Source organism: Aquarana catesbeiana, linkage group LG02 (genome assembly GCF_042186555.1).
Source record: "Aquarana catesbeiana isolate 2022-GZ linkage group LG02, ASM4218655v1, whole genome shotgun sequence".
Lineage (NCBI taxonomy): Eukaryota > Metazoa > Chordata > Amphibia > Anura > Ranidae > Aquarana > Aquarana catesbeiana.
In genome coordinates this window covers 18874521-18897171 of record NC_133325.1, presented here as the reverse complement: position 1 = coordinate 18897171, position 22651 = coordinate 18874521, and the positions used below count along the sequence as shown (strand labels likewise).

Sequence of the window (22651 nt, the reverse complement as noted above, 5' to 3'; positions counted from 1 at the left end):
CAGGTGAGAGGAGATAACTGACACAGGTGAGAGGAGAAAACTGGCACAGGTGAGGGGAGATACCTGACACAGATGAGAGAAGATAACCGACAAAGGTGAGAAGAGATAACTGACACAGGTGAGAGGAGATAACTGACACAGGTGAGAGAAGATAAATGACATAGGTGAGAGGAGATAACTGGCACAGGTGAGAGGAGATAACTGGCATAGGTGAGAGAAGATAACTGACACAGATGAGAGGAGATAACTGACACAGGTGAGAGGAGATAACTGACAAAGGTGAGAGAAGATAACTGACACAGGTGAAAGGAGATAACTGGCATAGGTGAGAGAAGATAACTGACACAGGTGAGAGAAGATAACTGACACAGGTGAGAGGAGATAACTGACACAGGTGAGAGGAGATAACTGACACAGGTGAGAGGAGATAATGACACAGGTGACAGGTGAGGTGAGATTACTGACACGGGTGAGAGGAGATAGCTGGCACCGGTGAGAGGAGACAACTGACACAGGTGAGAGAAGATAACTGACACAGGTGAGAGGAGATGACTGACACAGGTGAGAGAAGATAACTGTCAGAGTCTTGGTAGGAGGCTGAGATGCCAGGGGGGCTCCCCTTGCGGCCGAGTACAGCGCAACCCTGAAGATGACACAGGGATGCAGTGCCCACAAAAGCACGGGTTGCCTGGTAGTAGAAGCTGGTGCCAGGAGCTTGGTAGAGCAAAGTCACTGTAGGCAACGTGCTTAGAGGTCCAGAGGAGCGGACCAATGGATGTCCAGTAGCAAATCAGAAGCCAGGCCAGGGGTCAAACCCGGTAAGACAGTCAAAGATTAAGATCAACAAGTCCAGGTGCAGGAGACAGAAGTATGCGGAATCTGTTAGCCAGGCCGGGGTCAGATGCAGGAAGCAGGCAGAAGGAGTCAGATGCAGGCCGGTAGGTAGAGCTGGGAGGTCAGGAGAAGAAGGTCAAACAAGCCGAGTTGGTGCACAGGAGATCAGGTAAACAGAAATCACAAACACAGGTATACAGAGAGCTGATGATATTCCAGCGATGCGGCACTGTCAGTGGAGTGCAGTTTACCGCTTAGTAAAGAAATGGTGAAACATACGTTGATTGCTTCAGTGACAAAAGTCTGCGGTTGTAAGGCAAAGTACAGGTAACAGGAATTCTTAAAGGACCTGAATTTCCTTCGATCACCACGAAAACGTTCTGGCACTGGGACTCGTGGTTCCGGAGGGGTCATAAACACAGTAGCTGCTGCTTGAGGCAGGCCTTGACCTGAGTGCTGCAGATGTTCCTTCAACCGGAGGTATTCCTCCTGAAGCTTCAGGGTTTGACTGGGGTAAGAGCCGTGATCTGTTGAAGAACAGCCTCCATCGGGGAGTCACCTCCGTCGGCCTCTGACATGGCTGGATTATACTGTCAGAGTCTTGGTAGGAGGCCGAGATGCCGGGAGTGCAGCACAACCCTGAAGATGACACAGGGATGCGGTGCCCACAGAAGCACAGATTGCCTGGTAGTAGAAGCTGGGGCGAGGAGCTTGGTAGAGCGAAGAGGCAACGCGCTTAGTGTTCCAGAGGAGCGGACAAATGGAAGTCCAGTAGCAAATCAGAAGCCGGGCCAGGGGGCAAACACGGTAAGACAGTCCAAAATTAAGATCAACAAGTCCAGGTGCAGAAGTATGCAGAATCTGTTAGCCAGGCCGGGGTCAGATGCAGGAAGTAGGCAGAAGTCAGATGCAAGCTGGTAGGTAGAGCCGGGAGGTCAGGAGAAGCAGGTCAAACAAGCCGGGTCGATGCACAGGAGATCAGGTAAACAGGAATCACAAACACAGGTATACAGGGAAAGCTGATGATAATCCAGCGATCCTTCCTGCACTCAAGCCACTGATCCTTTCTGCGATCGATCAACTGATTCTTCATGTGATCGATCGACTGATCCTTTCTTACTTTGATCCTGTGATCAACCAACCTATCCATCCTGCAATCGACCGATTGATCAAATGATCCTTCTTTCATTTGATCCTTCCTGCAGTCGAACAAGCGATCCTTTCTGCTACCAACCGTTTCTTTCTGCGATTGACCAGTCGATTCTTCCTGTGATCGACTGACTGATCCTTCTTGTGATTGACTGATCCTTCCTGCAACCGACCAACTGATCCTTCCTGCGAATGACCAACTGATTCTTCCTGCGATCGACTAACCAATCCATCCGATGATCGACCAATCTTTCCTGCGATTAACTGATCCTTCCTGCAATCGTCCAATCCTTCTTGTGATCGACTAACTGATCCTTCCTGAAATCGATCAATTGATCCTTCATTACTTTGATCCTTCCTGCAATTGACCAAATCATCCTTCTTGCGATCTTTCTTTCCTTTGATCCTTCCTGTGATTGACCAACCAATCTTTCCTGCGACTGACTAACCCTTCCTGTGATCGATCAATTGATTATTTCTGCGTTTGATCGAGTAATCCTTTATGCAATCGATCAACTTATCCTTTTTGCAATTGATTGACCAATCCTTCCTGCGATCGACCGACCAATCCTTTCTTTGATCAACTGACCAATTCGTCATTACTTTGATCTTTCCTGCAATCGACCAAATGATCCTTCTTGTGATCGACTAACTGATCCTTTCTGTGATCAACCAACCGATCCTACCTGCGATCAACCAACCGATCCTTCCTGCAATCAACCGACCAATCCATCCTGTGATCAATCGACTGAACAATCCTTCTTTCCTTTGATCCTTCCTGTGATCGATCCACTGATTCTTCCTGTGATTGAGCAATCCGCCCTGCAATCGATTGAGCAATCCTTCCTGCGATTGACTGAACAATCCCTCTTTCCTTTAATTATTTGGTGGACGGATCCTTTGATTCATCCTGCGATCAACTGACTGATCCTTGATCTTTGTTTTGACCAAGCAATGCTTCCTGTGATCGATCACTCCTGCAATCGATCAACCCTTCCTTTGATTGATTGATTCTTTGATCCTTCTTTCGATTGAGCAATGCTTCATGCGACTGACTGATTCTTCCTGCAATCGACCGACCCTTCCTTCAATCTATCGACAGATTATGACTAAGCCAATTCCAATTAGTGAAACGTGTCAATCTCTGCCAAGTCTGCATTGATGTCATGATGTCTACGATGTTGTCTGATGATTTTTATCTTCAATAAAGTCTTCACATTTGCTTCAAACCTGTGAGTGAACCTTTTCCTGTTTCAGTGGCTCCTATCCAGATTGTGGACTGGACCTGGAGGGTGGGATTGCTCTCACCTGGAGCGGCTTGGCTTTGCTTTCTATTGACAGATCCCTGTTGTGATTGATTGAGCAATATTTCCTGCAACTGATCCTTCCTTACTTTGATTCTTCCTGCAATCGCCCAACTAATCCTTTCCGCGATCGATTGACTGATGCTTCCTTCCTTAGATCCTTTCTGCGATCGACCATGTGATCCTTCCTGCAACCGACCGACCGATATTTCCTGTGAGTGATTGACCGATCCTTCCTTTCTTAGATCATTCCTTGTGATCGACCATCTGATCCCTCCTGCGATTGACTGACCGATCTTTCCTGTGATCGATAGACCGATGCTTCCTTCCTTATAGCATTCCTGCAATCGACCATCCTTTTCTCCCTATGATCGACCGACCAATCTTTCCTTTGATCGATTGACCAATCCTTTCTTTTCTTAGATTGATCAGCCAATGCCCTCTGTGATCAATTGAGTAATACTTTCTGCAATCAGTCAACCGATCTTTCCTTACTTTGATCCTTCCTGCAAATGACTGATCTTTTCTGTGATTGATTGACTGATCCTTCCGGTAGATTGCATTGCACTGCCATCTAGTGATGTATGCACACACTTCTGGGACCGGTGGGTTACTGAGGGATGGAGTACATTCTTGTAGAATTTTCAGAACAAACATTAGACCTAAAACAAAACCTAAGCCAAAAAAAGTAGAAATATTCAGTGGGTTGCTGTAAAGAAAACTGGATACAGGAATCCCCCATGAATCAACATGGAGGTTACACACAAAAATCCATCCAAACATCGGGGGCATAAATCCTGTGGAGATCATAAATCAACCATTACCAGGAACCTAGCATAAGAAGATCCTTATGAGTTGCAGGAAGGTCAAAGCCACTCTATGAAAATCGCTCTACCAGAAGCAGATATTTCATGTAGTGCGTCTATGCATTGGATTTCTGGTAAGTTGAGGGACATTCTGGTTGCCATCATCATTGCTAGGCAGTAGGCCCCATGAATGCAGGAGCTCCAAGCCTTTTTCCAAAGACATGATTGTAAAAGAAAATAAATTATTCCTATCCACCAGTAATGCAGCTGAAAAGCTACATTTATAGGTCAGTTTGTGGTTGCGCAAAATTTTAGTAATAGGTACTAAGTTGCTCCTCGCCATCATGGTGGCTTGTGACAGGTCTGCATAAAGTGAGATGCCACCGTATGGATCAGGTAAAGAGGGTTGCTGCCTTGAAATACGCATCAGCTGCTCTTTCATGTGATAACAATGGTTCCTCGCAATGATGTCTCTAGGGACTCTTTCAGGCAGGTGTGCTGGTTTGGGGAGCCTGTGGGCCCTGTCTATAATGACGTCATTGGGGGATAGTGAGGAGAGGACATCTAACATCAATTTCTGTAAAAAGGTCAGAGGTCAGTTGCTTTAACGGTTTCAGGAATACCACAGAATTTTATATTGTTCCTCTGGGATCTATCCTCTATATCCGCCACCTTAAGTTTTAGAGCCGCAAACTCCTCTTCAACCTCAAAATGTGCGTCTACCAGCTCATTATAAAATCTCATTATTTTATTATTTTATTTTCCAAGTAATCAACTCTGTCTCCTAGGGCTTCTAGGTCCCTTCGTGTGGACCACATGAAGTTAGCCATATCAAGTTGCAGGGCTCCCCTAAGGGATAACAGCATATCTTTTTGGGTGGTGTCAAATACAGGCTGAACTGTTGTGGAGAATGCATCTAACTGCTCCTCATTCTATTCCTCTTCCATATCTGTTTCTGAATGACACCTCTCAGCTGTCTGGTCTCCCTCTGTTGCTTAAGAGGGCTATTAGGTGCAGGTGAGTAATCACAGTTACCTCTGCCAGCTTCTTCTGCTGGAAATGTGTGTCTATGGGAACAGGGCCGGTGCACCCACTAGGCGAATTAGGCAGCCGCCTAGGGCGCACTGCCGCCTAGGGCACACTGCCGCCTAGGGGCGCATCTGACCCTTGCCTCCCCCCAAGCTCCCGGCAGAGCCGCTGATAGGGGACCCAGACAGCAAGGAGTTCAGTGCGGCAGGCATGCGGGTGGTAGCCTTGCAGTGCAGCGTGCAGCTTCTCCCCTCTCCCTCCCATCGGCTTTCACATTCACACATGCTGGAGGGAGAGGGACGTCTGTGTAACAGGGCAGGCAGCCAATAGCACTGCTCTTCTGAGTGGGAGGGCATGACTGCTAAGTTGCTCCGCCTCCCACTACCTCCTTAGCCAATCAGATTGCCCAGCCCACCACATTTGACTAGGAGATGCTAGTGGCCAGAGCAGGGTGGGATGGAGAGGATCCGACATATCTGAGTATGATGAAGAAGGTATGAGATCAAACATGTCACAATGCATTGCTGGCTGCAGAAATGGATCAGTGTGTTCTCCTTCTCCCATCCTGTGTGTAGAATATGTGGTGATCACACTGATGAGGGATTCCCCTCTTTCTTCTCACACTGCTTCTTATCTGTGTTTTTATTTACACTGAACACAGGACAGGAGAATGCTGATTAGACTTCTGCAAGACTCTGCAACTTCAGCTCTTTCTATTGCTATATAGTCCATCTAGGTTTTGTTTGACTTTTTATTTGTTATCTTTGAAGGCATTATCTTGTCAGGCTGGGAGCTTCTCAGACCTGTTAACCATTTACTGTCCTCCTGTGCTTGAGAAATGACTTTTGTTTTTTTGGCACATTGTTATATCTTGTAAACTCCTGTTTACACAGTGCAGTGATCAATGTATTTACACACTGGTCACTGCTAGCCTAGTAATCACTTGTACTATGTCTGCAGTCTCTGATCATCTCCTGTATTATGTCTGCAGTCTCTGATCATCTCCTGTACTATGTCTGCAGTCTCTGATCATCTCCTGTATTATGTCCGCAGTCTCTGATCATCTCCTGTACCATGTCCACAGTCTCTGATCATCTCCTGTACCATCTCTGCAGTCTCTGACCATCTCCTGTACTATCTCTGCAGTCTCTGATCATCTGCAGTGCTATGTCTGCAGTCTCTGATCATCTCCTGTACTATGTCTGCAGTCTCTGATCATCTCCTGTAGCATTTCTGCAATAAAGGAGGGCTACAGGCATGGTAGGTGGTGAGGGAAGAGGGCTGTGGGTGCAGTGGGTGGTAAGGCAAGGGAGGCTGCAGGCACAGTAGATGATGAGGAAAGGGGTCCCAGGTGCAATGGGTGGTGATGGAAAGAATGCCTAGGCACAAGTGATGGTTAAGGCGGGGCTGTAGAGAAAATTTTAATGTATCATACAGGGCAAGGGGCTTCATGATCCAGAGCCCACCAAAATCCTCAGCACCAGGCCCATGATGCTCTTAATCCAGGCCAAACAGCCAGGGTCGCAAAGGTCGCACTTGCAATCAGGGCCCGGTGTTCACAGTGAAATAATTAGAAAGTGCACTATCATATTGTCACACAATACACACTGGGATCTGTGATCAAAGAGTGTGTTGTGCTATTATTTAATGACACTGCACAAAGCCATTCAGTGTGGTTTTTTTTTGTTGTTGATTTTTTTTTTTGGGGGGGGGGGGCGCAAGTTGCTGGTCTTGCCTAGGGTGCAAAATAGTCCAGCACCGGCCCTGTATGGGAATAACCCCTGGCCGCCTCTGTTGAGCCTGCAAGGCGCATAGTACCAGTGCCATCTTGGCTGTGTCTCCCCGCCATCAGGATGAAGAAATCTGTGAGTTACTTCGGGCCATCATGGTTATTTCTCTTGCTCATTACTGACAGCAAGCTCCCCGTAGTCTCTCCCAGCCTCGGATCTCCTCCATGCCTGATTTCTGTCACTGCGGATAGCTGATATGCCTCCCGCTGCCTCAAAACTCTCTCATTCCTCAATCATCTGCTCCGGCCACCAGCTCCGCCCCCTTGGGCTGATTTTTTTTATATATAACAAGCATTGTTTAACCAACTTATCCATTGAAGTCAGACTTATAAGGGGAGTGGATGAGGGATTGGGGGGTTCATGAAAGAGCAAGCTTTTTCCATGTCACCTAGGAGGGGAGTCACATGTTGCACTATATTTAAGGAAATTTGATCATTTTGTACATTCTTTTGCCCTTTTATTGCAGGATGAGTATGTGTTACATCATTGGAGGTCTATATATTTATCTTACATGGTTTGGCACTTTATTATTTGCACATTTATTATGTTTTGTATTAGAGTGATTATATTTATTTGAGGACTATTGATTAATACTATACTGTATAATATTTTTGGGTGTTTATATATATAAATGTAGCACCCTCTACTTTAGGGTAGGTGCTATAGTGGTATTTCGGTAGTGCAAGACTTAGTTACAGGTAAATTTGTCCAGGCCTGTGGTTCTTTTCTAGGCTTGGTTTTTTGATTCATGAGTGGGAGTGTCAGGATAGCGGGGTAATGGCCACCTACACTTGGGCTCAGAGATACCTCCTCTGCTGGACGGTGGATTGTTCTGGAAAGGAGAGGATGGGCTGAGACCTGAGTGGCAGGAAGCTCGTGGAAGAGTTCTGACTAATCAATAATTTCCCTGGTCAAAAGGAGGTCTCTCATATAAGTGGGGTCACATGATTCTGGAGAGGAGGAGTGCGGGGAGAGGAGGAGTGCGGGGAGAGAGAGATTCCAGGGAGGCCGAGGCCTGGAGTTTCAGGAGGCCGAGGACCTGGGGCCCTGGAGAAGGAGAACCTTGAGTATGCTCTCAACGGAGGTCCAGGGTGGACGCCTGGAGTACAGAGAAGCCAGCATGTAATGCTGGGGAAGGAGCTGGGCATTCCCATGCGGGGATGTGCCGTGCAAGCAAGGAGGAAGTAGGAGTTAAGCGGAGGAAGTGGACTGGTGGATCGACTTTCTGTGACCAGGGAACACAGAGTGTTGATTTTGGAGAACAGGTCAGTGAAACCTAAAGAAGCAAGTGCAGGACCGAGTGAGGTGACATGCTGTGTGGCTATGGAACACAGTATCAACAATAATGGACAGTAACTTCCAAAGACTGAGGGGCATTAGTATGCGGGTCATGGAAATAGGCGGTGTGGGCCTTTGACTCCAAAATTAATACTCCAAAGGAATTCTATCAGTTAAGCAGAGGAATTATTCAGAGTAATGCCTTTGCCCAACTTGTGAGCACTGTACAGGGGAATCCATAAATCGGATAGATCTGAGTAGCACAGGAGGCAATAAATTCAAGAAGGGATCTAATAAGGGAAAGTCCAGTAACAAAATGCTATGGCTATGGATGATACCCTCACAAAATGGGATATGGTGGAGCATCTCATATCTATCTATAACTAACCCATGTTAGGGGCAACTCTTAAACAAGTTGCTTAAGTTTATATTGCTTTGCCAAATTATTGCTTCTATAAGAATAATGACACGGAGTCAGGTATGTCTGTATCACAGTTCTGAGCATCCCCAAAAAGGACTGCTCCCTTTACTTCTTTTATAGGCAGTTCCAAAAGCAGTAATCTTATCGGCATTACCAAATGAGGTTAAGGTACAAAGAGTTTCTCATCAGCGAACATGTAATGATTATTCAGCAGTTCCAAATTCCATCTAGATACAGATTGATAGAACAATTGATACGTACATAGGTAAGAAAGGAGCACAAACAATTTAAATAGAACAATTGATACGTACACAGGTAAGAAAGGAGCACAAACAATTTAAATAGAACAATTGATACGTACACAGGTAAGAAAGGAGCACAAACAATTTAAATAGAACAATTGATACGTACACAGGTAAGAAAAAACAGAAACAATTAAAGTGGAACTCTAAGTCATTATTTCAACCCTATCAATTTCCCCCTTTGACATCATCCTCTCCTTCCCCCTGGGTCCTCATGAATAAGTTCTAGTCAGTTTTTCCCCAGAGTCCTTTCCCTGACCGCGAGTTGTCAGAGGGGTAGAACCCATCCCCCTAGGTATTACCAACATCTTAAAATTCAAGAAGAGGAGTTTTATAGGAGTAGGGTGATGTCAATACACATTTATCAGTATACCCTGTCTATTCTCCTAATTTTCCTATTTATTTTCCTGTATACACATATATTCGTGATTGTAAGTGATATTAATATTAGAATAATAATTACCATTGGACTTAACAACCAGTGAAAGGTATTGGTTGCTGTAGAAGATATTCCACTAAATATATCCCACCAATGTGGTGCAGTATCCTGTTGTATCTGTGAGGAAAGATGTACTAGTCTACCTTTGTCAATAATAATTTGCTACTTTAGGATCATCTATAGCCCATTCGAAAGTTGTTGTTTCCTCTACTTCAAGTACATTAATACCAGGAGTCCATGCATATATTTGTAAAACAACAATCTTCAACAAAAAATATGTAAGTAGATATTTCATCATGTTGTTTTCTCGGGTTGTTTCTTGCAATGTGATGCGTGTATCCAGGTAGGTTTTCCTTCCAGCTTTACTGAGGTGGCTGTGGTCAAGAGTACTTGGTAAGGACCTTCAAACCTGGGTTCAAATGTCTTTCTGGTGTGTTTCCTCACATATACATAATCCCCTGGTAGCAGAGTATGTGTACCTGTTATTGAATTAGGGTCTGGAAGAGAAGAATACACACTTTTGTGGATCTTAGTTAGACGTTGTTGTAATTGTATCACATATGCAGTCAAACTATCACATTGCAATTGCATACTCTGTGGAAAGTATAAACCCAATCTAGGTGCATTCCCAAAAAGTATCTCATATGGGGATAATCCTGTCTTTCCTGTTGGAGTGTACCTTATAGAGAACAAAGCCAAAGGCAGGCATTCTGGCCAAGGCTTGTTTAACTCTTGCGTGGCTTTTTGTATTTTTAACTTTATTGTCCCATTTACTCTCTCCACTGATCCCGAACTCTGTGGGTGGTAAGGGGTGTGAAAACTTTGTTGAACCCCTAACATGGTCATCACATTCTGCATGATTTCTCCTGTAAAGTGTGTCCCCCTATCTGATTCTATGGTTTCAGGAAGACCAAACCTAGGTATTAACTCAGTGATCAGTTTCTTAGCTGTGGCTTTAGCTGTAGCCGATTTTACTGGATAACTTTCGGGCCAACCTGAGAATAAATCGATACACACGAGGACAAACTCAAAGGGGCCGCTCTTGGGCATTTGTATGTAGTCAATTTGCAGTCTCTGGAAGGGGTATTGGGCCCGGACCTGGTGTTTTCGTGGGGTTTTTACTCTCTGTCCTGGGTTATTCAGGAGACAGATTTGGCAGGCTGCACAGTAGTTTCTTGCAGTGCTACTGAATCCAGGGGCGAGCCATCCTTGGTTCACAATCCTATACATGGAATTGGAACTGACGTGTGTGGGTAGGTGAACTGCCGCTGCCATTTCTGGGTACAGAGAGGCAGGCAGGCATATTTTGCCTCCTTCCCTCCATACATTGTCAAGGTCTGGTGCTGCTCCCATCCTGACCAACTTATCTTTCTCGCTCTCCCCTGCTTGCTCCTGTAATTTACTCAGCTGCTGCCATGTTGGTTCTGGGATACTCACCTCTACCGCTGCTAAGGTCTCAGGGCTTCCTTCCCCTAGAGCTGCCTGTTTTGCAGTCAAATCTGCAAATGCATTTCCTTTTGCCTCAATTGTTTTTGCGCTCGTGTGTGCCGCTATCTTCATAATGGCTACTTGTTTAACCTTTTGAAGATTGTTCAGGACTCTCTTAATCCCTTCTCCATGTTTTACAGGTGTACCTGCTGCTGTCAGATAACCTCTAGCCCTCCATATGTGGCCATAATCGTGCGCTACACCATAAGCGTAGGCAGAGTCAGTGTAAATATTCCCTTCTCGTTCTTTTAAGTATTCTAGGGCTTGTTCTAAAGCTTTTAATTCTGCTTCCTGTGCTGACATGTGGGCTGGTAAGGCCTGTGCTTCAATTACCTGCGTATCAGTCACTACAGCATACCCTGTGTGATATTTACCCTTGTCATCAGCAAACCTACTACCATCTATATACAAGGTGTGCTCAGCATTTAAAATTGGTGTATCTGTAACATGTGGAAATCCCATTGTCTCCTGTTCCATGAGCTGAAAACAATCGTGCTGATCTACTTCTTTAAACAAAAGAGTGTCAGTGTCCTCATTTCTTTTCTCACTAGTACTATTAGTACTATCATTCCCCCTTGCCAAATCTGGTGACTGAAGAGACAAAAAGGTGGCCAAATTTAAGGTTGTACAGCGCTGAAAAGTAACATTTGGAGGTAAGAGTAAAGTACACTGTAATCTTAATTGCCTAGCCATTGAAATGTGTTTGGGCTGTACCTGAGACAAGATTGCATGTATGTCATGTGTGGTATGCACTACGACTGGATTGTCTAGAACAATCTCTGATGACTTATCTATGATAATTGACACTGCAGCTACCGCCCGTACACAAGACGGTGAACCTCTAGATACTGGATCTAATGCTGCTGAAAAGTAAGCGACTGGTCTTTGTTTTACATGTGCCTGTGTCAGAACACCTGTGGCGTGTCCAGTGATCTCAGCAATGTACAGATTAAATATCTTGGTGTAATCTGGTATACCAATAGCCGGGGCAGAAATCAACAACTTTTTCAAAGTGATAAACGACTCATAAGCTACTTCTGTAAGCACATACGGTACAATTTTCAAACAATCGTATAATGGCTGCATCAAAGCGCTAGCATGTGGTATCCACTGTCTACAATATGACACGATACCTAAAAACATACGCAATTGTTTGAAATTCCGTGGGGGTAACATTCCCTTTATCACTTGAACCCTCTCCTCAGTGAGATGTCTCGTACCCTGTGATATACAATGTCCCAAAAAGATAACTTTTTCCTGACACACTTGTAACTTTTTCTTATTAACCTTGCAACCTTTTTCTGCCAAAAATCGCAACAAATTAAGGGTGGTGGCCAAACAAGTTTCTTTGTCAGGGCAGCATAACAATAAATCATCCACATATTGTAACAATACACAGGAATCTGGTGGTACCCATTCTCCCAACACCGTTTGCAATGCTTGCGAATACAAGGTAGGTGAATGCGCCATACCCTGAGGTAGGCGTGTCCAGGTTAGTTGCCGATTTTTTATTGAAAATGCGAACCAAAGTTGGCATTCTTCAGCAAGCGGGACGGAAAAGAAAGCATTCGCTAAATCTATAACCGTAAAGTACATACTGGTTGATGGTATTTGTGACAGTAATGTATGTGGATTGGGTACTAAAGGTGTCATCGGGGCTAGTATTTTGTTGACCGCTCTAAGGTCTTGGACCATTCTATACTTAACCGGACTACCGGCTACTGATTTCTTTTTAACCGGGTACAAGGGAGTGTTTGCCGGTGATTTTACCTCTTTTAGAACTCCACTTTTTAAGAAGGATTGGACCTGCATTTCTATGGCTGTCTCTTGGGGTGCACTAAGTGGATACTGCTTTTGTTGGGGAAGCACTGCTCCTGGAATCAGCTGTAGGGTAACCGGAGGTATGGGCAAAAGTCCAACATCAGCTGGATGTTTTTCCCATAGTTCTCCTGGAAGGGACGACAAAATCTGATCTAAGTTTAAAGGAGGTGTGCCGGACAATTCCGATTCCTCCTCTAGGTATTGTATCAGGTTACACATCTCCATGTGTTCTTGATTATCCCCTATAGCTAAGGTGACAGTGCCATCTGGGTGATAGGTAATGTTAGCTCCTATTTTCTGCAAAATGTCAGCTCCTAACAAATTAGTGGGGGCTCCTCTGGATACCAGAAAGCGTGAAAGGAACATGTGGTTTCCTACTTTAACTTTCAGAGGTTTTGTAAGCGGGGCTAAAAAAATAAAATGCCATCATATCCAGTTATTAGTAAAGTGTCAGGTGATTTTTGGCCAGGGAGTAGTTCAGAGTCAGAAAGTAACGAGCATGAAGCTCCTGTATCGACTAAACAAGAGATTTTCTTATTACCAACCGTTATATTTGTCTTAAGCATTGTTGTTTTGGATTTTTCTAAAACCGGGGTGAGTCATGCTCGTGGACCATCTCCCTGCTGCCTGATATGACTATTTTTGTTGTCCCTGGGCTGGTTCCTTCTCTGATTAACTGGAGAATCAACACCTTCCTCTCCTTCATCCCTTATTCTTTTCTTACAGTTGCGTCTGATGTGACCAATCTTGTTACAGTAGTGACAGGTAAGGGGTTTGCGAAAGGAACCTCTACCTTGCTCTTGGGGACCCCCGAGTGCGTTGATAGCATGAGATTTCCTCCCTTTGGTTTCTGCTAAGTCCGCCTCTATGCCTTGCGCTTTTTGTAACAACGTCCCTCTATCTCTAGTTGCCCTCCACTCTGGTGTGCAGGCTTTCAGTCTCTCACTTATCTGTGGAATTAATCCCTCCATAAATTGTCTATTGAAGGCTCGGATTGTGACTGGCAGGGCCAAGTCCAATCCCTCATCTGCCATCATACTTTCCATAGATAAGTAAAATTCCGATACAGTCTGTCCTGGCATTTGCTTCATGGGTGATATGGACCCCCTCTCCTGTTGTTTTGCCTGACAAAAAGCTTCTAATCTAGCAATAAAAGGGGCCCTTGAGTCTATATGTCTGACATGTCCTGTCTCTAAATTGCCATCCCCATCAACTTGTCCTGCAGGTCTGTGTGGACCTATTTCTGTCATAAACTGGTTAAACAGGGTCAGAGTCATTTTGTGTCTGCATAGATCCTCCCCATCCTGCCAGGTCGCTTCATGTGTATTCATTAACTGTGTCACAAATCTACAAAAAGCAGCTGGCTTTGCTACCGGGTCTGGGGCGCTCTGTATTAATGCCATAAGGGTGTCTGCCGACCATGGTGCCCAAGTCCTTATTTGTATTCTACGAGTGACAGTAGGCGGGGCATTTGGATGGGCTGCTTGTCCAAATTCTGGATTGTTTACCTGAACAATGCGTGTATCAGTGCGTACGGGAGCTACAGTTTCTGGATGAGGTTTTTGTGCCCCACAATGCACACATTCTACTGCCCATTCTGGGTTTTGTGCTCCACAATCCTGACAAACCCATCCTCTCCCCTCAAGTACCGGATATATCTTGTGTGGTTTGCGTTCTACGTCAGTGTATGGGGGTGGGATGGCTGAGCTGGGAGCCTCGACATTTTTTGTTCTTCTATCTTTCATATCCCAACCATCACAATCTGGATTATACTTCCACCCCTCTTCTTTCGCTCTATTTGAGACCTTAATTAAGCATTGAACCTGACGCATCCATTGCTTCTCTAACACCTCTCCTTGTCTGTCCCTTTTTATTTCACTCCATACATCCGGGTCTAAGCCCGCTGCTCCTTTCACCTTAAATTTACGAAGGACATCCTTTAAGTCCTGTGCTTCGGTTTTCCCATAAATGTTCTTAATTATCTGTGGCACCGTATAGTGCGCCACAATTCCCTGACGGGGTTTTGTGTTCCTCTGGCCCATTCTAACAGTCCTGCCTAGGTAGCGTGTGGGACACTTAGTGTACAATATAATGCGGCTACAACATATACAAGAATGAATAATTACTTTATATGCTAGCCCAATAGCAAACCAGCTAAGTTACACTAGTTCCTCGTTGCCTTCCTCCTAGGGTGCTAGAATTCTAGAAACCTCTCCGGAATGAGATTTCTGAAACCGAATTACTTTATATGCTAGCCCAATAATAAATAATTACTTTATATGCTAGCCCAATAACAAACCAGAATGCGGCTACAACATATACAAAAATGCGGCTACAACATATACAAGCATTCCTTTAAGTGGCCAGGTATCCGACTAGATCTCGGGACTTTGTTGAGACCTTATTCCCTCCCCGTATCTGGGAATCCCTCTCATACACTCTTATCCCTGCTTTATGGAGCAGACAGGGCTTATACTCTCAACCCGTCTATGGTTTATGAGTTAGATGTGAGGTTAAGCATAAGCGTCAGACCCCCAAGCTCACAAGCCCTCAGGTTCCCAATCGTGTGAGGTAAGGCGCATTCCGTTGCTTAGTTCGGCAATCCCCTTCTGTCACGGAACGCCCCACACTCCGCTTGAGTGCTTCCGTCTGTATACCGCTTCCTAAGTTCTGGAACACGAGTCCAATGGATCTGGCTATAGGAACCCCAAGAACTAGACAACACCAGTCTTGGAGTACATCAGAACTACCTTTATTTTGAGATCTCACAGACCTTTATACAGCAGGAATGACTCAAAGCTAACCTAATTAACATGACCTAATTTACTACAGAATGTACCCAGACCAGATGACAGTCTTGTGGGCACCGAGCTTCACACATTAATACAATTAACAATACAAACAACAATCTCCCCCCTCCTCAGCCTAGACCATTCGTCTATTAGCCAGGGCTGGTGGCTAATGTGATCAGCTCTCTCAATTAACATAAACACATGTTGATAACACCAGCATCTCCTCACAGGATGTGTCCCAGCAGAATGAATCAGTCTTATCAGCAGGGGGCTGCTGGAGGAATCCCCCCTCCCTCTTCAGGGACACAAATATACAGTAAGGAGTCCCCATACAATATATACATGACTGAGTCCGATTAATACAGTTCAGACTGGATTTCTCATTCACCTCAGATGCTAGGGCCCATAATCGGTGGGCAACAGGCTTGCACACAGTCCTCTCCAACAGCCTCCGCTCTGGCCATGCCCGTGACATTTCTCCCCTTTCGACAGGAGACTAACACAGGAGGAGACCCCAGACGGGTTGACTCCGAAGTTAGTCCACAGCTCCAGTCCTCTACTGCCTGTACCCACACAGTACCCCAAACAAATCATCCCAAACAGTGCATTACTCACCCAGCCATCCTCTGCCTCTCTCAGAGAACATATCTGCCGCTGGGGAGAGGCCCGGACTGGCCCTTCTCCCTGGAATCCTTTCTGCCGCTGGAGAGAAGACAGGGGGACTGGGCTCACTCCATCCTGCTGTTGGGGATCTGGGCCCACTGCCCAGCATCCCTGGGGTATACAGGTGGAGACTGAAGTCCCATCCACCTTCACAGGAAATCCATCCTCTGTTAGTTGAGGGCAGAGTCCAGCAGTCCTCGGCCCTGTTGCCAGCCCTTCTGCTGGAAACCCCACACCATCTGTTCCGGCTAACTGTTGGAGAGGGAGGCCGACTGCCCTGCCTCCCTGGAACTCTGTAGTTGTTGCCGGTGCTGGGCAGAGGTTGGTAGCACTCTGCCCTGTTGCCAGCACTTCTGCTGGGGACTCCGCATCCTCTGCTCCGGCTAACTGTTGGGGCAGGCAGCTGGCTTCCTCCCCTCCCAAACTGTGTAGCTGCCATTGGGGAGGTGAGCCGGCTGCTTCCTTTTCCATTCCCTCATCTGGCTGCTGGGATGACATGTCGATGGTACTGTCTCCCAGGTACACGGATCTTTGCTGGGGAGGAAAGCCCACTTCCTCCACCCTGGCCAACTGTTGGGGAGGGACAACACACACCTCCTCTCCCTTCTCCCCCTGTATCTGCTGCTGGGAAGTGATTGCCATCTTCTCACCCTGAGCCTCCACAATTGCTGCAGGTGTGGGGCAGAGGTCTTGGACCCTCTGTCCGGTTGCCAGCACTTCTGCTGGGGGTTTGCTAGGTGGTTCCTCGTCTACAGAAATGTCTATTAAATCCCCAGTCTCTGGAAGTGGTAAAAGTGTGGGACAGAGGTCTTGGACCCTCTGTTCAGTTACCAGATCTTCAGCTGGAGAAGTTTGTTTTAACTCCATAGATGCTGCTGGCAGAAAATCACATGTCCCTGTCAGTGTTGTGGGAGAAAGGACGACTACCTCTTCTCTCAGGAAGGCCGAAGCCACTGTTGGTGCTGGGCAGAACACAGTGAACTTTGGCCCTGATAGCAGCTCTTCTGCTGGAGGCTCATCAGGTTGTTCTTCCTCAGCAGAAAAGTCTATCAAATCCCATGTCTCTGCAACTGATGTCTGGGGATAGAGGTTCACCATCTCCTGTCCATGGAACCCAGAAGATGTTATCATTTCTGGACAGAGGTTAGCAGAGCTCTGCCCTGTTGTCAGCACTTCAGGTTTGGGGATGGCAATCTCTGGATTTTCCACTGCCGATTCTCTGGCATGCTGCTGAACTTGTTCTAGTAGTTTCCTGTATGCCCTTTCCAGATGCTGTTCCTTCCTTAGCAAATGGTCCAGATCAGGTTTGAGCTCTGAGACCCCTGCAAGACCGAGCATAGACTCTCTATAGTCTCTCATGTCCTCAAGGTCAGGTTCCCCCTCATCGCCAAACATAAAAAGATCTGTAAGGTTCTCCCACAGCAATCCAGGGCCGCCAAAGTCATATCCCTCCGGAGAGCATTCTGTTGTCTCCCCTAAATATTCCTCCTCTGCGTGCCATTGCAGAGCCCGATAAAGATTGTCCAGCTCTATCTCCTGCTGGACCAACCTGTCCAACTCAGTCACCCATTGCTCCTGGGGCTGCTCTCCCAGGAATGCCATCCGCAATGCCCGTTGGTCACTGGCCCGTTGCTCTTGGGTTGGAAAGCACTTGCCCTGTTTTATACCAGCGAGACGGAGGGCTGCAATCCAGAGCTCCACCCGAATCAGCTGCCTGAGCTCCAGGTATTCATCCTCAGACACAGTCCTGGTGTACGTTGAAAGGATGATCCGCAGCAGCCCCGGGAATTCTGATGCCAGGTCCATATCTCCGCTGGGGTGACTGAAGTCTGCTATACTGATCTTGGATCCAGTTGGAGGTTTGGATGTCCCAGACTTCAGACTTCAGGAAGCTTTCCCGCTGCTTGCCACCAATGTCACGGAACGCCCCACACTCCGCTTGAGTGCTTCCGTCTGTATACCGCTTCCTAAGTTCTGGAACACGAGTCCAATGGATCTGGCTATAGGAACCCCAAGAACTAGACAACACCAGTCTTGGAGTACATCAGAACTACCTTTATTTTGAGATCTCACAGACCTTTATACAGCAGGGATGACTCAAAGCTAACCTAATTAACATGACCTAATTTACTACAGAATGTACCCAGACCAGATGACAGTCTTGTGGGCACCGAGCTTCACACATTAATACAATTAACAATACAAACAACAATCTCCCCCCTCCTCAGCCTAGACCATTCGTCTATTAGCCAGGGCTGGTGGCTAATGTGATCAGCTCCCTCAATTAACATAAACACATGTTGATAACACCAGCATCTCCTCACAGGATGTGTCCCAGCAGAATGAATCAGTCTTATCAGCAGGGGGCTGCTGGAGGAATCCCCCTCCCTCTTCAGGGACACAAATATACAGTAAGGAGTCCCCATACAATATATACATGACTGAGTCCGATTAATACAGTTCAGACTGGATTTCTCATTCACCTCAGATGCTAGGGCCCATAATCGGTGGGCAACAGGCTTGCACACAGTCCTTTCCAACAGCCTCCGCTCTGGCCATGCCCGTGACACCTTCTAACTCATACCATCCTTGACAAGGCTCATTCACTTTCTCAACAAGACAGACAAGACAGACAAGACAGACAAAACAAACAAATAATTCCAGCAATATAAACTAAAATATCCAGTAATTCTAGACTCACCACTACAGAGGCTGGTGTTTTAAAACCAGGAGAACCGTAACTGACAGAACGGATAGGCACAAATCAGGGGAGCACAGAATATAAGAAAAATAAAGCTTTTTCTTACCTGCGCAGGTTTTTTTTGATCTGTGGTTCCCGGAATGCCTGTCTTTTTGTTCCGTCAGCCGCGTTCGTCCACCTCTTGTAGTATCATCGGTGAGTCCCTGTTTCGGGCGCCAAAATGTTAGGGGCAACTCTTAAACAAGTTGCTTAAGTTTATATTGCTTTGCCAAATTATTGCTTCTATAAGAATAATGACACGGAGTCAGGTATGTCTGTATCACAGTTCTGAGCATCCCCAAAAAGGACTGCTCCCTTTACTTCTTTTATAGGCAGTTCCAAAAGCAGTAATCTTATCGGCATTACCAAATGAGGTTAAGGTACAAAGAGTTTCTCATCAGCGAACATGTAATGATTATTCAGCAGTTCCAAATTCCATCTAGATACAGATTGATAGAACAATTGATACGTACATAGGTAAGAAAGGAGCACAAACAATTTAAATAGAACAATTGATACGTACACAGGTAAGAAAGGAGCACAAACAATTTAAATAGAACAATTGATACGTACACAGGTAAGAAAAAACAGAAACAATTAAAGTGGAACTCTAAGTCATTATTTCAACCCTATCACCCAGATCATCCCCAACAAATAAAGAGCAAGGAAACTTAACTATTGACTTGGTGGTGGTGTGTTATACTTGGTGATGGGAGGTCAGAAGCGGGGTGATTGGCAAATTGCTATAATCAACTCAGCAGCCCCCAAGGGGGTACCGCTACATGTATATATATTTTAAGCAGTGTTGTTCTTAGTGTGTATAATTAGAATACTTATAGGAATTACCCTAGGAATATAGGGATTGTTCCTTCTTTATCTTTTTAGCTTTTTCTTTGACACGTCTGACTAGAAGATCTCAGAGATGATAGAAATACCCTATTATGGGGCCCCTTATGAGTAAGAACATTTTTCAAAACATATTAAGCTAACATAAGTCTAGTGTTTAATGTCTCCTTCAAAATAAAACCTACAACTGATCAATGATCACCTGGAAGTTTGCATATCAGGATCTGGCAAGGTGTGGGGTCGGAGTGTTGTCTCTGCAGCATTGTATGGGGAAGCAGAATACTTCCTTGTGGTAGCAGTTTACAAAGAAATTTATACAAGGAGGAAGAATTTTTTTATTAGGTCTTATGAAGATAATATGCGTTAAAATTAAGTCAATTTATCACTTAAAATGTGAACTTGGAAGTGCCCTGTGCCCCCTGCTCATCATAAGGCATTCTGGGTAACATGCTTCTTCCTTTCTGGCTGACAAGCTATCAGCATAAGTCAGCATGGGTGCCTACAAGTACATGCAAGTACTATGGAGGAAGAAGTAGTCAGCTGTAATGTATTTTCTCCTGCGTATCCGCTGCTGCAGTATCGCCCACTGTCTTCTCTCCATCGCGCACCACATCCTACGTTCCCAGACAAAGCTCGTAGACTAGGCTACAAGGTCAAGCAAGGGTACATCATCTACCTTGTCAGAGTTCGCAGTGGTGGACATAAGCACCCCATGCCCAAGGGTACAACCTATGGTAAACTTGTGCAACATGGTGTTAACCAGATCAGATTTGCTCGCAGCCTGCAGTCTGTTGCTGAGGAGCGTGCTGGCCGTCACTGTGAAGGACTAAGAGTCCTTAAATCCTATTGGGTTGGTGAAGACTCAACTTATAAGATCTTTGAGATCATCCTCATTGACACTTTCCACAAGACCAACAGACGCAATCCAGGCACCCAATGGATCACAAAAGCTGTGCACAAACACAGGGAGATGGGTGGGCTGACATCCGCTGGAAAAAAGAGTCAAGGTCTTGGCAAAGATCACAAGTTCCATCTTACCATTGGTGGCTCTCATTGTGCTGCCTGGAGAAGACGCAACACTCTTCAGCTCCACCGTTACCGCTAACTGGGATCATACTTGTTAATTTAACATTAAAATAAAGTTGTTTTTGGACAAAAAAAGTGAACCTACTCAGTACATGCTTCCATCAACTTTAATTTTAAAAAGTATTCTTGAAGGCACCAACAAAATGTATTTATTAATATAGCCGGACACATCTACATACAATATAACTAAAGAGACATAAACACTAAAATAATGATACAATCAGCCTATAAAAGAACATGTTTAATATTTATCTTCTGGGAAGGTGGTGAGTGAAATCTTTGATGGGTGATGGGTGTCTCGGGTATCTGACAATTTAGGATGTTTTGGATACTTTGTCCCCCTCTGGTCACTGTGGTTTCTCCTCACTAAGTGACTACATTGTTCTGTAGTGATGGAACGGCTGGTGGGAGGAACCACTACACCCAGCAGGGAACAAGATTTCCAACAAATCCAAAGTGTCTGATACCAGCGGTGTTCATTCTCAATACACTAGCAAAATACTTAGTAACAAAAATAGAGATAATGTTCTAACCACTTGTAACCCAGTGTTGTTCCATACATATTAGTGGATAAATGTTTTTGTATTCAGGTCAGGTCTGAATAGAATTATGTAACATTTAGGGAAAAATATACAGCCAAGAAGTCCAGAACTTGAGGCTGTTAGAGCAAAAACCTCCACAGCCACCATGTATTTCCCTCTGGTGCTCTGATAAGCTGGGATCATGGCAATCCAGACACTGCAGAATACCAGCATGCTGAAGGTAATGTACTTGGCCTCGTTAAAGCTGTCCGGTAATGTCCTGGCTAAGAAGGCGATAATGAAACTCACAGCTGCCAGAAGCCCCATATATCCCAGGACAGAGTAGAAGCCGATAACTGAACCCTCATTACACTGAATGATAATCTTCCCCTGATAAGTGTGAGTGTCCTGATCCTGAAAGGGGGGAGAAATAGACAACCAAGTGACACAGATTATGACTTGCACCAGTGAAAAGACACAAATTATAAAATTGGGCAGCTTGGCTCCCATCCATTTCTTCCAGAGGCTCCCAGGTTTGGTGGCTTTAAAAGCAATACACACCATCATACTTTTGGCAAGAAGAGAAGAGACGGCAACTGAGAAGATGACACCAAAAGAGGTGACACGGAGCATGCAGGTCACATCTACTGGATGGCCGAGGAACAAGAAGACACAGAGGAAGCTCAGCATGATGGAGACCAGGAGAAGATAGCTCAGATTCCGGTTATTAGCTTTAACATTGGGGGTGTCCTGGTAATGTATAAATATCCTCAATATTAAACCAGTCAGAAGACAACAGAGGATGGAGACAGCTGAAAATACTGCAACAATGGTATCAGTGTAGGAGAGAAACTCCACCAGTTTTGGAACACACCGATCCTTCTTCTCATTTGGCCATTCTTCATCAGGACATTTTATGCAGTTTTCACTGTCTGCAAGAAGAGCATTGTGAGAGAGATAAAAAAATATCTATCTATCTATCTATCTATCTATCTATCTATCTATCTATCTATCTATCTATCTATCTATCTATCTATCTATCTATCTATCTATCTATCTATCTATCTCACAACTGAATTCCTATAGGTAGAGACTGCCTATTGGCAAGTGGAAGAAAAGTTGTCATTGCCATAAAGACATGGTAAAGATTATAAAAAGGAATGCATGCAATGTGGTGTATTTATTAAAACTGGTGCACTCAGAATTTGGTACAGCTGTACATGGTAGCCAATCAGCTTCTAACTTCAGCGTTGACAATAAAACCTGGAAGCTGATTGGTTTCTATGCAGAGCTGCACCAGATTTTGCACTCTCCAGCTTTAGTAAATAAACCCCAATGTGTT

General features: G+C 45.2%; 2 protein-coding genes and 1 pseudogene across 2 annotated transcripts in view; 1 reads left to right on the top strand and 2 right to left on the bottom strand.

Moving 5' to 3' along the window:
- LOC141126683 (uncharacterized) overlaps positions 1-22651 on the bottom strand; it is a 640228-nt gene that overhangs the window by 251325 nt on the left and 366252 nt on the right. The window lies entirely within an intron of this gene.
- On the top strand, positions 20194-20854 carry LOC141126685 (large ribosomal subunit protein eL15-like; annotated as a pseudogene).
- The window catches only part of LOC141129606 (vomeronasal type-2 receptor 116-like), a 113668-nt gene continuing 112368 nt past the window's right edge, over positions 21352-22651 (bottom strand). Inside the window, exon 6 of the mRNA XM_073617705.1 lies at positions 21352-22241. Within this exon, the coding sequence (XP_073473806.1) occupies positions 21352-22241 (890 nt within the window). The remainder of the gene's footprint in view (positions 22242-22651) is intronic.